This window comes from Myripristis murdjan, chromosome 16, assembly GCF_902150065.1.
Source record: "Myripristis murdjan chromosome 16, fMyrMur1.1, whole genome shotgun sequence".
In the NCBI taxonomy this organism is placed as follows: domain Eukaryota; kingdom Metazoa; phylum Chordata; class Actinopteri; order Holocentriformes; family Holocentridae; genus Myripristis; species Myripristis murdjan.
In genome coordinates this window covers 17110265-17125458 of record NC_043995.1, presented here as the reverse complement: position 1 = coordinate 17125458, position 15194 = coordinate 17110265, and the positions used below count along the sequence as shown (strand labels likewise).

At 42.7% G+C, this 15194-nt stretch overlaps 2 protein-coding genes across 4 annotated transcripts in view; one reads left to right on the top strand and one right to left on the bottom strand.

Annotated features, from left to right (window-relative positions):
• Window positions 1–8183, top strand: part of creb5b (cAMP responsive element binding protein 5b) — a 45002-nt gene extending 36819 nt beyond the window's left edge. For 2 of the 3 annotated variants that reach the window (XM_030073502.1, XM_030073503.1), the window contains exons 8-11: window positions 1806–2129; window positions 3439–3666; window positions 4284–4392; window positions 5413–8183. In XM_030073502.1, coding sequence (XP_029929362.1) covers window positions 1806–2129; window positions 3439–3666; window positions 4284–4392; window positions 5413–5567 — 816 coding nt within the window. In that variant the 3' untranslated portion in view covers window positions 5568–8183. Of the gene's footprint in view, window positions 1–1805; window positions 2130–3438; window positions 3667–4283; window positions 4411–5412 lie in introns of those variants that run through there. The other variant, XM_030073504.1, reaches the window with a different exon arrangement.
• A 1225-nt stretch (window positions 8184–9408) lies between these two features.
• cpvl (carboxypeptidase vitellogenic like) lies at window positions 9409–14600 on the bottom strand. The gene is made up of 13 exons (XM_030072383.1): window positions 14458–14600; window positions 14124–14302; window positions 13876–13994; window positions 12932–13046; window positions 12709–12767; window positions 12458–12537; window positions 12265–12331; window positions 11840–11962; window positions 11389–11520; window positions 10962–11060; window positions 10295–10468; window positions 9979–10161; window positions 9409–9871 (listed from the first exon to the last, which is right to left on the bottom strand). Exons 1-13 carry the CDS (start codon window positions 14460–14462, stop codon window positions 9773–9775), a joined length of 1434 nt encoding a protein of 477 aa, XP_029928243.1. The 5' UTR covers window positions 14463–14600; the 3' UTR covers window positions 9409–9772.
• Window positions 14601–15194: the final 594 nt, after the last annotated feature.

The following is a 15194-nucleotide window of genomic DNA, read 5'->3' as shown; positions in this document are numbered from 1 at the left end:
TGATAGACAGTAACAGCAGCTTTACAGTAAGTCTCAGACCTCCCACTGCTGCCTGGTGCCCTCAGTATGTCTTAGTATGACTGTGATGCTGTGGACAGCTGCAGGCCTGAGGCAGCCCGCTGTGTGTTAGTCTAGGCTCTGTGGTATTTTAACCTCTGCCTCAGTGGTCACAAGTAGGAGGGGCCGTGGCCCCTGAGAGAGATGTGCTGCTGAAGCTGCGGTGGAGGCGGTTAGAGGGTGTTGGAGTGTGATCAGACATACAGATTATCATAGCAAACTTAAAACAACATCCTTTAGCATTCATGATTTTTGACAATGTAGCTTCTGAACTCTATTGCTATGTTACTATGTCAGGCATCCCATGGTATGAGAGGCAGAAACTCCACTCAGTCAAAACAGGCTTGGCAGGGTGATGGTTTCACTCCACTGGTTTCTGTGTGGCTCTCTGTATCACAGATACACACACACTATAAATGGAAAGCCTCGTGAAGGCAACCAGACTAAATAAATATCAAATACTTGTTCAAGTATGTTGTTTTTTGACTGAAATGATTCAGTTGAGTGTGCCTCAACCCTCTTGGTAGAAAGCTTTCCACTCAGCAAGGATGTGAGAGAGGAGAGGTTGATGTTATGCTCTGTTCGTGGCCTAAGCATTGTGATCCAGGCCAGCTGGCTGCCATTCCCTATGGGAATCATGAATGTGAAGGTTGTTAAAAGATATGGAGCCCTGGACACAGGCTGGACTTACAGACAGCAGCTGGGAGAAGGGGGAGGGGAACTCATAAAGGAGAGCACAAGTGATCACTGGAAAAGACAATAGAAAACTTTGAGGAATTCAAAACAGTAGCCTTCAAATTACGTGTCCATGCTTGCAGTCTGGTTTCTGACTTGTTTGCTCAGTGACTACTAGTATGAAACTTAAAGAATTATGCACTAGACATTAAGGTTGGATTTAGGTGTTTGTTTATTTATTCAAACACAAAAACACACATTTTACTAATCAAGTTGTGCATTAATTAGTGCTGATCTTACAGACTCAATACTCTCTCAACATGTTATTCCTGACAGCTGTTAGGATGAAAATGAGTGATCAAATGAAATGGTACAGACATAGCTTTTTTTTAATATGTCTAGGTCTGTTTTCAACAGATGAAGCTGAACACATATTTTGGCACTTGTATGTTTGGATTATGATTTTTTCTGGTCTCGAGGTCGTCTTTAAGTGATGCCCAGAAAAACAGACTCTTGAGGAGAGGTGGATCTGGTAAACACAAGGAATACAAGCGCCCCTTGAGAGAGCCTCTCTCTGGTCTCCCTCCCTGGCCGCTCAGAGACACCAGTCAGTCCTAAGTAGACCACACGGTTAAAGCAACAAACCTCCTGCTGGGTCACAGAGAGTGAGTAGTCTGAGGCTCACACCTTGCCAGGGGGCTCATCTGCTGGGCAGACATCCAGGCAGAGCTGGTGGGGAGACATACACACACTTTCACATATGCTTTGGAAGGGGAGAAGCTATTAGGGATATGAGGAGGATGGGCTGGCAGGGGAGGAGGGGGGCAATGAAAGAAGGTAAAGAAAGGGAATGACAGGAATGAAGGAGAGACAGAGGACAGCCTAAGTGGCTTTGATCTGTTCCCTGACATACAAATTTATGGAGCTATTCATCATCTCAAAGTCAACAGATCTACCCTGACTAACTGCAGCTGATCAGCACACTGAGACGAGAAACTGTATACATTTCTTTTTTTTTTTTTTACATTCAAAGTGAGTGATGTTAAACGCATGTTGTCCATTTGCCCACACAGAGACTGAAGGCTGCACTTTCACACCACCCGGGTGCCATTGCCAACGGCAACATGAACTCCATGGGTCACATGATGGAGATGATGTCATCACGGCAGGAGCAAGGGGCTCACCATCACATGCACTCGCACCCGCACCAGCACCTGCAGGCACCTCCACACGCTTACCAACACCACGGCCATCACCACCACAGCCAGGCCCACAGCCAGAGTGGACACCACCACCCCCAGGGACACAACCCACATCACAACTCCCACAATCCTCACCTGCACCCCGGCCATCCACATCAAACCTCACCGCATCCGCCGCTACACTCTGGCTCACAGGTAAACAATGCACATTTCCAGGAGAGTAGCACCTTTTGATATAGCTTGACACCAAAGCCACAAGTTCAATATCACATAAACTACACTGCACAGCAAACCCAGGTGCTCTATGTACCATGACTAAAGCAAGGCAGTTGTTTCATGGCCCCTTAAACAAGCAGTTTTGAAGTTAGCTATTAGTGGTAGCATGGAAGTAAGCTTGAAATGATGTTTTAAATTCACTGCTGGTCAAACACATACTTCCCTCACTACAGCTCAACTGCCAAGTAGTTTCCTGGCAACAATCTCAAAGGTCATTTTTTCCTTTGAGGTTGGTCAGCTCCAGGTCAGTGTCAGAGGCCTGCCATGGAGGGAAGAGGTCACCAAAAGGCCGTAAAGTGGCCATTATGAGAGATTCTCAGGACTGTCTTTTGGAAACTATGCCCCACACCCTTCTCCTCTGCCAAACTGCCATTATGTGGCCACAACATGCTCCAGGTGTCTCAGACAGGAGGACGTTTATAAGAAGTGCTGCTGGTCCTGATGATGAACAGACAGCTTTGGCTAAACAGTGGTGGAACATATTAGAGCTGCGAATACACTCAGATTTTGTTTTCAGCTTTAGTGTGATTTGAAACTATTGCTTGCAACATGAAACACATCATAATGCCAGAAACCTTGTCCATGCATTGTGTAACGTCTTCTGCAATGCCATACATATTAGCTGAAGAACTATTTGACATCAGTAAGTGCAATTTATGTTCCAAATTTACCATTAAGGCATTAAAACAACATTCACTGTATGCACAGCAGCCATTAAAGCAGCTTGTATTTTCCATGGTTCTCATAAAAATGGTAATGATCTGAAGACTGAAAACACTTGACCTTGCCAAGTTTATGTCAAGATCTGTCAGTGGGCATACAGTTTTAGAAACGGGCCTTTTGACTGTGTCTGGTGGTGTTAGTCTGAGTGGAAGTGGGCGGTGGAAAACTGCCTCCTGACACCTCTTTAACAAGGTGGGTAGGCCGGTGAATCAGCCCAGTCACTCACTCACTCAGTCACTCATGACGCCCGTAGCCCAGCTAACAGGGCACGTGGCACGGCCAGATGTTGTTTTTAGGGACGCTGCCAGACATGGAATAGCTGCAGGAGGTAATGTATAGGTGCTTGTTTTGAGGCGGGAGGCTTTAGCGTGGTGGAACTGTGACAACAGACAGGTGGTTGGCTCTAGTTCAGGCCTGTCACAGTGGTTACACGTCTCGGACAGGCACTGTGCTGTGGTTCCATCAGAGATCTGAATGAGCCTCATGTCCTCTCCCCGTGTTTCAGATGTCACCCGCAGCCCAGCAGATGCAGCCAACACAGACGCTGCAGTCTCCGCCTCCCAGTGGCGGGCGTCGCCGGCGAGTAGTTGATGAGGATCCAGATGAACGCAGGCGGAAGTTTCTTGAACGGAACAGAGCAGCAGCAACAAGATGCAGACAGAAGAGGAAAGTGTGGGTGATGTCGTTAGAGAAGAAAGCAGAAGAGCTCACCCAAACCAATATGCAGCTTCAGGTAGCTATATATACATATTTACACCCATATTAAATCTCAATGTAATAGGAGTCAAAACAAGATTCAGGTAAAGGGATTTTTAATTGAACACCGCCACTTAGTGTCGAAACATTCGTACTAAGACACAGGACAAATCTTCTCAAATGTGCTGTGATCTACAGAGCCAAAACAGGATGGAACATGTCACCAACTCATATTATCAATACACACATTCAAAATATAATTATCATCAAAAGTATCATCTAATGCATCTGACCATATGAACTGATGCTTGAGTTTTTTGTTTGAATTCTCAGCCAAATCGTACATTGTTCACAATCTTGACAGAACCCTTAACAGCCTATAAGTCATGGAATGTCATTGTTTACTTTTTTTTTTTTTATAAATGTGTTGTAGGATATAATAAGTGCATAATGTCTTTTAACTATGTCAGCTAGTGCATAGTGTATTGCACCTCAAATGGGGATCCCAATAAATACACAAATAAACACAACACACAAATAAAATAAGATATAATTATGTAGCAATTATGATAGATTAGTGTAATCTATTGTAATTTGATTGTCTGATGCAAAATCTGAAAATGGTTAATGATTAGGCTTTGGCTTGCATTTTAGAATGAGGTGACCATGCTAAAGAACGAGGTGACCCAACTCAAGCAGCTTCTTCTCACCCACAAGGACTGTCCCATCACCACTATGCAGAAAGAGTCTCAAGGTTACCTCAGTGAGTAGCACAAACACAGACACACACACACACACACACACACACACACACACACACACACACACACACACACACACACTTTCTCTCCAAATTTTACCAAAACACACATTCATGTGTGTGCTTTACCTGTGGGAATGTTCTCTTGTTTGAGTTTTGGTGTAAACTCACGGACACACAGCGCCTGTTAGGACTCCTCACTCCCATGTGCTGGACTCTAATCCTTGACATATGGGTGTTGCACAGTCTAGGCAGCCTAAGTTGCGCCCACATGGTTTCATGGGAGCAGTGGTGGGCCTGGGCTGGGAGTTGGTAGTCTGAATCCCCTATGAGGCCTGTTTTTCCATCTGACAGCACCGCCGTGTACGGAGGCTGCCGAGACTCAACGTGAGAAAGACGTCACAGGCAGCACAATGGCATCCAGACTCTCACGGATGTCCCAGGATCTCACTGATTATTGGACTGCTCCTCAGCTCAGTCACACATGACATCAGAGTCCCACCCTCTGATACGGATACAAGTGACATTTCCATGTAATTAGGAGAGGGCACCTCCCTGTGCGGCTTGAGCACAGGAAAATCAGGCTCACTTCCCTCTTGGCTGAATGGTCCTTTTATAGAGGAGGGAACCGACTCCCAGACTGGGCTGGGAGAGACTTTCATTGATGAGTCGAGCCTGTGTAGAGATGTCACTTCCAATGTGTCCAGAATTCATCAGGCATGTTTACGGAGTTGAATGATTCACTTTTCCATTTTTGCGCTGTCTGTTAATGGTCTGTTATGGGATGCCAGGTGGGAAATTAAGGTGTAAAATGTTATTTGTATACTTGAAAACTATATTTTTCTGCTCATTAAAAAATGTGTTTTCACACTGATAAATGTTGGTGTGTGATTATTTTGATAAAGCCTCTATATATTGCATGAATACAGGCATTTACACTCATGCACACACACTTGCACGAATGCACACACATACACACACACATGCTGTCCATCCTGAGTGATGTCTCTGCTGTCCCCTCAGGTCCAGAGAGCAGTCCGGCAGGCAGTCCAGCTCCAGCATGCTCCCAACAGCAGGTCATTCAGCACAACACCATCACCACCTCCACCACAGCTGTAGGGGGCAGCAATGTGCACGGACAGCCCAACCACCGCACAGACATTAACCCCATCCACTAGAGACAAGAGAGACTAGAAGCCAGGCTGTAGCCCTGACACCCCCCTCCTCTCCTCCCTTCCCTCCTCCATCAAGAGAAACCTCTGAGGCCTGCAAGGCCGTTCTTTATACAGTAGCTATGTATTTTTATAGAACAACCCTATTAACGCATAAATGCTCTATGGTTTGTTGTCTGTCTATTTTTTTTAATCTGTGTTTTTTTTTTTTTTTTTTTTTTAAATTTGTGCTTAACCGAAAGGGAGTTATGCTAAAATCATACATCATTAACATGTGACTTTTTTTGTTGTTGTTTAATGGTACAAAACGGGCCACTGTAGTCATGGCACCGGAGGAAAGGGACATAAGCGTCAGAATGTCATCTCTGCACCAGCCCTTACATCTCTGTATGACTGATGTATTGAATAAATTAGTAATGGAGTCAGATCACAATGTATGCATCACATATGGACTGTATGCTTAGTGTATGCACCATGTGTGTCCTACAAAGCCTTAGTGTAGTTAACAGGTAGTCAGTGTCATGGCCTGTACATGATCAAACTCAATATGGCTGCCTTTAGGCTGCCATGATACGTTTTGAAGATGGGAATATGCAAGCAGGTATTTTTTTTTTTTTTCTAGCAATGTATGACTGTTAAACTTTTCCCTGTCAAAGGTATTCAGAGAACGTTATCAAATATAGCATGAGGATGAAAGTACCATATGATCAAATTGAAGCAATACATCCCAGTATTGATCATTGACTCTATGTCCTCCTTATGATCAGCATGGCCAAGCCAATCTGGTCGCGAGGACATACTTTGCTGTTACAGCTATATAACTGTACACTGTGATACCAGTGAGGCAGCTTGGGAGTTGCAGCAAACTCCTCCGTTCTCCAGGACCAACTGAAGCTTTAATGAATGAGGCCTCTTTTGTGTGTTATTGCAACTAAAGATCCATTTTTTTGGATTCAGTGGCAGATTCCAAATGAATATAAAATTCCAGTGTGTGTGTGTATGTGTGTGTGTGTGTGTGTGTGTGTGTGTGTGTGTAGACGTGTTTATGCTTGCGGGCATACTTTTATGCGTGCTCTGTGAATATGTACATAATGCGCTTGTGTTCAGCCTTCTGTCCTCTGCAGAACAAAGTTCAGCAGGGATACAAAGAAAGAAGAATGGGAAGTGTGTGAGTATGGTGACTGTGAGAGTGATTTTCTTGACTGAGTGTTTATCGGTGTGAATTGATGAGTAATTGGATTGACATTGTTTTTATCCCACAACTGGCATAAGTGTTCTAGTGTTTCTGAAGAGGTGCGGTTTTGCCTCTTGCTTTCCAAAACGTCACAATGTGCCTGAATTTTTCTTGTTGGCTTACGGATGCCAATTCCTTTGAATACCTTAATTATCATGATTTTTCTGTAAAACAATCAAGCCCAATCAGTTGCTTTTCACAGACTCAGTTTTACTATGAATCATTACATTTTATGTTATCTGTTATTGGCTTCGTCAGGGATGTCTGCTGCATGTTAGGGTAAAACAGCTGACCAAGGAGAAAACCGCTCATCTTCCATTTGACCTCTGACCTCTTGCTCTCTCTCTCTCTCTCTCTCTCTCTCTCTCTCTCTCTCTCTCTCATGATGGTAGCAGTAGGTGTAGTGAGTGCAGGGATTTACCTTTTGTACCCCCCCAGCCTTGAAACTTATTGCCTTTCTTATGTTGAACAGAACTCACCTTTCCTTTCCTATGGCCAGGAATGTTGATGTCGATTTGTTAGCATGACCATAATGCACTGTGTTTTACAGTAGGAGTGATGAGACACTCTCCACTGGTGGCGAGTTCGCAGAGCTGTCTATGCACTTTGTCCTCTGTTGTGGCAGAGGGTAGAATAGCCATATTAAGGTCTGAGTAATTCTCTGTGATCTCCTCATTTCACACACCAGCGAGACACTTAACTGTCTTTGGCTTTATCTAGACTGTGCCTGACATGGATCACATTGTCTGTCTATATAAGAAGGGAACCTGCTGTAGGGCTCACATCCTACACTCAGGCCTTTCATTATCAGCTGGGGCTCAGCAAAGAGCCCTGCAACAACTCAGATCTGTCAGTTAGCGTGTGCCCTTTTGTCCTGATGAAATCCAAAAGCTCCAGTTTTGTCAATGATGAAGGAAGCTTATATATGAAACTGGAAATGCTCTTTATTATCTTATGGGTGACATCGCAGTTTTGTAGTGGCATTCAGACTGTTTGTGTCATGTCGAACTCCTGTGTGTGTGTGTGTGTGTGTGTGTGTGTGTACAGTATACTATGCGTGCTGATGAGAATGAGAAACTAATTCTCTTTAAAAGGGCTTTCTTGTAGCGACCCAATAAAACCCTTAAACAAAGGCTTGCCTTATTTTATTTTATTTTATTTTATTTTTTTAAAGCATATCTAGATTATTAGATCATTCCAAATTAACCTCTTGCATGTGAAAATGTGGCAAATGACCTCAAAATACTTTCAACTGGAATCATTAGGAGGATTTTGCTGTTTTTGAGTTAGACATGAAAATCTTTAGTTCATTTTGGGACAGTGGATCCAGGTTGCGCATAAGGAAAAAAAAAGATATTTGTCTACTGTAAAAGCAGACGAACAGGACAGGTGAAAGTGCAGTCTAAGTGTGTCTGTGTGGATTTGTGTGCGAGGTGGAGAACAATTCCTACGCATTAATGATGTTATAATTGTATCATTTTAAATCTAAAACTATAAATATTGTATAGAATGTCATTAATTTCTGTAATCCTGTACATGTAATGCAACCACCTTTCTTTTTGAAGGGAGTAAATGTGTGGTACATATTTGTAAATAATGTTTGCATAGCACTTGCTGCCTTTTGTTGTATGTCAAGGCTCATTTCTGCGCTTAAATACATTGTTTATATGTAATGAATTGATGAATCCATTTTTGCCTGCATAACTTTGTACATTTTTGTCTGTAATGACATTGTCTCCATTTTGTTTTTGTTTTGCATTTGTACAGATGTGAAATATCACTGCAGCTACATTATGGTATGAAAATAAAGCACTTGTTCTGTAACATAATACATCTAACTGGTGTGACTTGTCTGGTAGAAGACTCTAAACTTTAAACCACCAGCGCAACCATCTACTGTAGAGATAACAAGGGTGCAAAAATGATCTAAATGACCTGTGGCATTTAAAGCCTGACTGAAGCAAACTAATGTTCAAACCAAATAATCTGCCATGTCCCACTGCATGTCCTTGAACCATAATTGCTCATTAAATACTTAGATGTTTAAAAGGCTTAGAATACTCATTAATTATTCAAATGTCTAGACAGCTTGATAGTTACCCAGTGAGATAACACGGCGATTAACTTTGGGACACAAACATCTCTGTGACAATCTGTAAAAATGCCTATTTGCTATAGACAATTGCAGAGTGTGAATCAAAACTTAAAGAACAAATAAAGAACCACCACCTTAGGGAAGCCTTTTGTGCAACAAAAAGTTATATCTAATGCTGCCATGTTCACAGTGGTGGCTGTATTTTCTTCAAAAGTAGACTTAATGGTGCAGATCTTTTAAACTGCATCGTGACAGCTCTGATTTTGTAAAGTGCTGATCTTTGCAGTTTGACATTTGTAAGGAGCTCTGCATTAGATTAAATGTGTTTGGGGAACAGCGACCTCTGGTGGACATCCGTGGAACTATTATGCTTAAATGAGCCTCTGAAAAGACCCTGTAGCTTCAACAGGTTTTCTAGACAATCACAAACGTACATTATCTGTAGCAAGTGGCCACATTGTTAGTGAACAAAATCCTTGATATATTAAAACAGTATCACACACAAAATAAAACCTCACTTAGGACTCAACATCTTTATTGGTTTTGCATGTAATCTTCAAAAAGATACTGATTGTGTGCAACATAAAACAATTTCCCCACACGATGATCCTGCCAAACATGAAATGTATTGATTCTGACAATTTGCAAAGAACGGATCATTTCATCTGCAGTGCACCAAACAGCAGCTACATTCTGCAAGACTGGTTACCAGTCTTATTGGAAACCAGTGATATTGTTAAGCAATGTACTGAATTCAAGCACAGGCTGATTTAGATGGGTCATGACAACCACCAGTCTTTGAGCTAGACAGTCACTGATCGAGAGAATCTGCTCTGATGGCGGGAGCTGCTCTGATCAGTTGTGTTTCAGTGTAAACATGTTTCAGTTCCAGCCTTGCGTCGAAAGGAACCTGTCCATCATATCAAAGGACCTCTCTGGCTGGTCGTAAGGCAGAATGTGTCCTCCACCCCGAATGATCACCTGCATGATGGGGGGACAGGTAACGGTTTTTAAACTGGCCATTTGTACCATATCCAATCACAATTTGAAGAATTTAACCATTTCAACTGCCCCAAAAATCTCCTTACCTGGTAGAACTCTCCCACTTGTCTCACATAACCCGCCACCTCTGTGTCAGTGGGCTGGATCTTCCAGTGGAATCGAGGGGCAGTTTTGTAATCATCAGCTCTGGTCCAATTGACAGTTGGCAGGAACCTCTCAGTCAGGGGAGCAGCTACAATCACATCCAGCTGACCACTATAGATTAAAACCTGGGCAAAGACAAGCCCCAAAGAAGGGGGGGTTAGAGAAGCACAGGCAACATGCATCACTTCAGCTGTATGCAGGACACTCTCCTCTATGATCAAACATACTGTTGCCATTGCAGGTTCTTATACCCCTCACCCTGTAGTGGTCCATCAGCACCCCCAGCCAGGGCTTGATGCTCTTCATGACGTCTTGCAGCAGGTGCTTCTCCACCTCGGCGCCATTATGGAAGGTCAGGTTCCCCACGTGGATGGCCCGCCGCACCTCTGCCAGAGTCACAAACTGGGAGAAGTACTCCTGGTCCTCAGGCTCCTGTGGTGCAGACCAAAGCAAAACCAGTATGTAGTATATTCCTCAGACAGTTGCTAGTAATAGCTAGTGTAATTGTATGGCAAGTATAGAAAAGGCTTCACAATCAAGACAAAAAAGTACTGAAGCTTCCACTGGTCAATATTTTGTGAGGGTCTTTAACTATGACAACAGAAAAGTATTCAGCGTTGCCCCAGTACAGTGTTCTTGTTACAATGGGAAAGTCTTTGAAATATCACTGGGCGACTCCAACTGCCTAATATTTGACATTTAATAAAATGAGAATATTAGACCAGTATAGCAACAAACCACAATCTAACCAATACATGGATCCTCATTAGGGCCACTAGGAAGAGGTGCAGGATTACACCAATGAGCCAAATACAATAAAGTTTAATTACTGAATGAACATAGAGGAAGGCAGATACACCGCAGAAAATGTATTAAGGGCAATCAAGGCTTCAACTGAGAATAAAACTGCTTTGTTTCTGTGTACCTGACATGACATGTAGTTGAAATAGTTGGAGCAGCCTGTAGCATTTTGGAAGAAGGAGGGGTATGGCTCCACATCACCGTTCAGCAAGCTGTCGAAAACCTGAAATGCAAGGACGACAATATTTATGTAAGAACCATGAACAAAAGCTTTATCTCAGGTCACATTCACCAAAAAGCTTCTTTGACTTCATCCTCCAATCCAATATCTGATCATTTCAGAGAATAATTATTTTAAAAAATGGTATACACTCCTTTGATGACCAGAAACTACTTTCATGCTTGATGCATCACAGAAAAAAAGTAATGCCAGCCACTGAATTTATCATCAAGATCAATAAATTATGACTTGCTTGACTTTTGATCATTCTACTAACCTACTGTAACCCCAAAACTCTTATATAAACACATAAACACTTTGTGTCTCCTACCTCAAAAGCCTCCACCCATTTCTGCTGTTTTATGAGCTGTACCCCCTTGTCTGTCTGCTGGACAACATACTGCCGTTGGAGTTCGTCTATCATCCCTGTTTGGTACAGGAACTCAGCATAACCACCCAGCATCTGAGATGAAGAAACACAACAAAAGTTACATCATACTGAGAAATAACTATATTACAGCAATAACAGCTGACAGTCACAATCAGCAACACTCCAACTGTGGACTTTGGTGTTTGAATAAACGGACAAATGTGAAGAAAATCAGGGCAAAGCAAGCAGGCTGCTTAGCATAGCAGCCACATTTCATTCGATTTTTTTCCTAGTATTAGTACATTTCTTTGATTGTTTTACTGAGGCACACCGGTGTAAGGAATTTGTTCCACTATGTGAAGATGTGGCACTTTCTAGAATTATATAAAATGCCATACTAACACATACATACCACTTCTGGGTCACAGAGCCCGTCCCCGATGGCCATCCCCTTTAGGTTGATCTTCACCTTGGCAGTGGGGTTGTTTTTATGAATGTAGTAGGTAATGGCAGGAACATACTTCCCTGCATAAGACTAGAAGAGGAGAGAGAGAAGTGTTTCATGGGTGGTAGCCATGTCTTAATCGACCAAATTGTTTTAATTAACTACCAGGAGCCATCATGGATTTCTTCTTTATTGTTTTCTTTCTATGTGATTCTTAGTATTTCTGCAAACAGTAATATATTCTTACCACATTTAAACATGGTCATTACGTGTCTTTCACAACAAGAATTTCCTCTACTCTATGAAAATTAAATCAGGTACTTGTAAATCCTACTTACTGAAAGCCTTGAACAATAATAATCGCAAACCATAAGACCGACACAAAAGCATACCTCTCCAGTTGCATAGAAGTCGTTCGACTGAAACTCAGGAAAGATCTGGAAGAACTGTGTTAACGCACTTTAAGGAAAGACATAAACAACAAGAAAGTCAGTGGCACCAACAGCACCAGATTTACCAAACTAGATGATAAGTCCTCTATTACATGCAAAGACTGTGTTAGTGTCAGATAGTGATGTGCTTTACCTATAAAGGTCTCTGCCAACATCATCCTGGTTCTGTGCAAAGCCTCTGTCGTCTTCCGTGAAACTGAAACCTGTTCCAACCTGGAAACAGGAATACTTGACCTCAAAATGCTGTCATTAAATACTCAAGCACGCATAAAAAAAGATGAAAAAGAATGCATGGTGGGCTTATAACTGTAATCCTGAGTGACAGAAGTGTCTTGCATAATCAGTTCACACATTTTTGTTTAAAGATCAATAAGAAATACCTACTGGATTGTCAATGTACACAACAGAGTATCTGGATGTCCAAGGGTAATCCCTGAAACTGACTACAAAGAGAGAAAAGCAGGTAAACAATACACTCATACATGATCAACATATACACACAAGGCTCATGCTGACATTTAAGTGTCAGTTCTTTTATTAGATGGGAATCTTAGTGCTGTAAAACAAGGCATGCTGGTGTGAACTCGAATGACCAACTTGGTCTTACCAGTCAGGTTCTTGTGCACCACATAGGGCCCATGTTCCACAAAAAGACCAAACATGGAGGTGCCACCCGGTCCACCTTGCAGCCACAGCAGGACAGGGGCAGTCTCAGGTCTCTCCTGCCGGTTGGGTCAGGGCACAAACAAAGTTCAGGTTTGAGCACCACCTTGTGGTCATTTTGGCTCCATGTGACATTGAGAGGTGAACGCCACAGTGTCAGCTTGAAATATAAAGGGATTTTTGTTCACCTGCCATGGTCCAGTTTGGTTTGAACAGTCACTTTGCAAAAGTTAAACCAAAGTATAGTCATTCATCACATATTTAACACTCTATTTGCAAAAATTAACTGTAACTTGTTGAAAAATAATGTGTCCAAAAAAGCATTTTGGGCCTTTTCCAAAAAGGGAATTATCTTTTAACTATTTCACATTTGATTTTCAAAAAACATCAGTATGTAGTTAGCTGCACACAAAAAACAGGCACAGCTACAGCAGCATCTTCTATGACTCTGGTAGAAAGTAATACCCTGTGGTAAATACTCCCTTTTAGACATTGCTCTAAAAAATTACTGAGAATGTGCAATCCAAAACAACCTCTAATCCCACAGCCAACACTCCTTTGCTGTAGCAGACAAGAATGCGAAACACACACATATGGGTGCAATTCCTTATCACAAGTTGACAGAGGGAGGAAAGCTGGCTTCAGTGGAAAATGAGGACAAGAATGACTACTGTGGTCAAAAGTTTCCACCCCACTGCTGTTATCTGCCCAGCTGCAGGATAAGCACTTCTGTATGAAATCACACCAGAGTGTAGAAAGCTTCTTAAGACTGGATTCCTGGGTTGAAAATCAAACAACAGTCTGCAAACTAATTTATCTCTAGGTCTGTGACACAACAATGTCTGTGAACCTCTACAGTAAAAAACAGGCTTGACTAGAGGTGAGTACCTGTGCAGGGAAGAACCAAAAGTAGAGGTTGCTGTTGTATTTCTTGTTGACAGTGAGGTACCCGGCGTAGCTCTTCACGTTGGCCCCTGGCAGAGGTCCTACCAGGCTCAGTCTTCTGGCTTTAACAGGGGGTCAACCCATGAATAATGTAAACACAGCATGCTAGTTACATACTGTCACCTGCAAGATCTCATCATTACAGAGCTGTAAATGTGAGCCATGCCGACTGGAGAACTGCAGAATCTTACCTTCATCTATGGCACCCTTCTCCAGGTAGGGAGTGAGGAAGAGGGGGGAGCCGGGGTCCACTCCGCTTGGCCCGCTGACACGATGGGGCTTTCGGCAGAAAAAACTCGAGCAGCCCCTTGACTGTGCAGAACCCAGGCAAGCCCACAGAAAAGCGAAACTAAGCGTCTCCCTGAACAGCCTGCCAAGATTTGCAAAATGCGTGTCACACTACAGGCCTGGCGGCTGAATGAATCTCATACACCGCACATCAGATTTCAAAACACCGTGAGCCCAAACCCACAAGGCGAGACAGCAAACGAAAGAAGAGCGAAACCTCAAATTGACACAACTCACCTCATATTTAATGTCGTCTCGCTGGCGTGGCGACAGACTGATATTATTAATACCAGCCTAGGAGCCGGTACAGCTTTTCCCCCAAGTTTCTCAGCTAATTTCAAAGATGGAAAAGTGAGACACTGGAGGTTAGTCACGTGACCAGCTGTGGGTAGATCATGTGGGTTTTTTTTACCTCGCGCGACTCAGAGGGTTTTGAAGCCCTCGGCGCCGTCTTGCAGGCGAACCAAGAACCGCTAGGAAAGACTTGCTAACTCCTCCTAGCATTAGGGTCTGCCACATAAAGGCACAGTTACATGTTTTATTTGACCTGGTAAGTGGTGAATGCTTCATTACTAACATATTTATTCTATCACAACCCCGTTGTGAAAATGTAGCTTGGTGACAGGTGCATAAACCAACCTATAATACAGAGATAACTCAAGGAGAAACGCTCTGTTTAGGTCGAAATAGTATTGCATAAATAAGTATGTATTTGTATGGTAGTATGGTATTTACCTCTCTTTCAAAAAGATGCGACACCTTGAGCAACTTGTCTGATAAGCAGACAAATGCTAAATATTAATAGTCATGTCCATTTGCATCACATGCATTTTAAGAAATCCTCTTGAAGACAACTGCTGTTAAAAGACAGCTTGAAATGGTGGAGGTTGTAGTAGAAGAAGAAGGTGTAGGAACAGTAGCAGTCTTGTTGTTGTTGTTGTTGTTGTTGTTGTTGTTGTTGTTGTTGTTGTTGT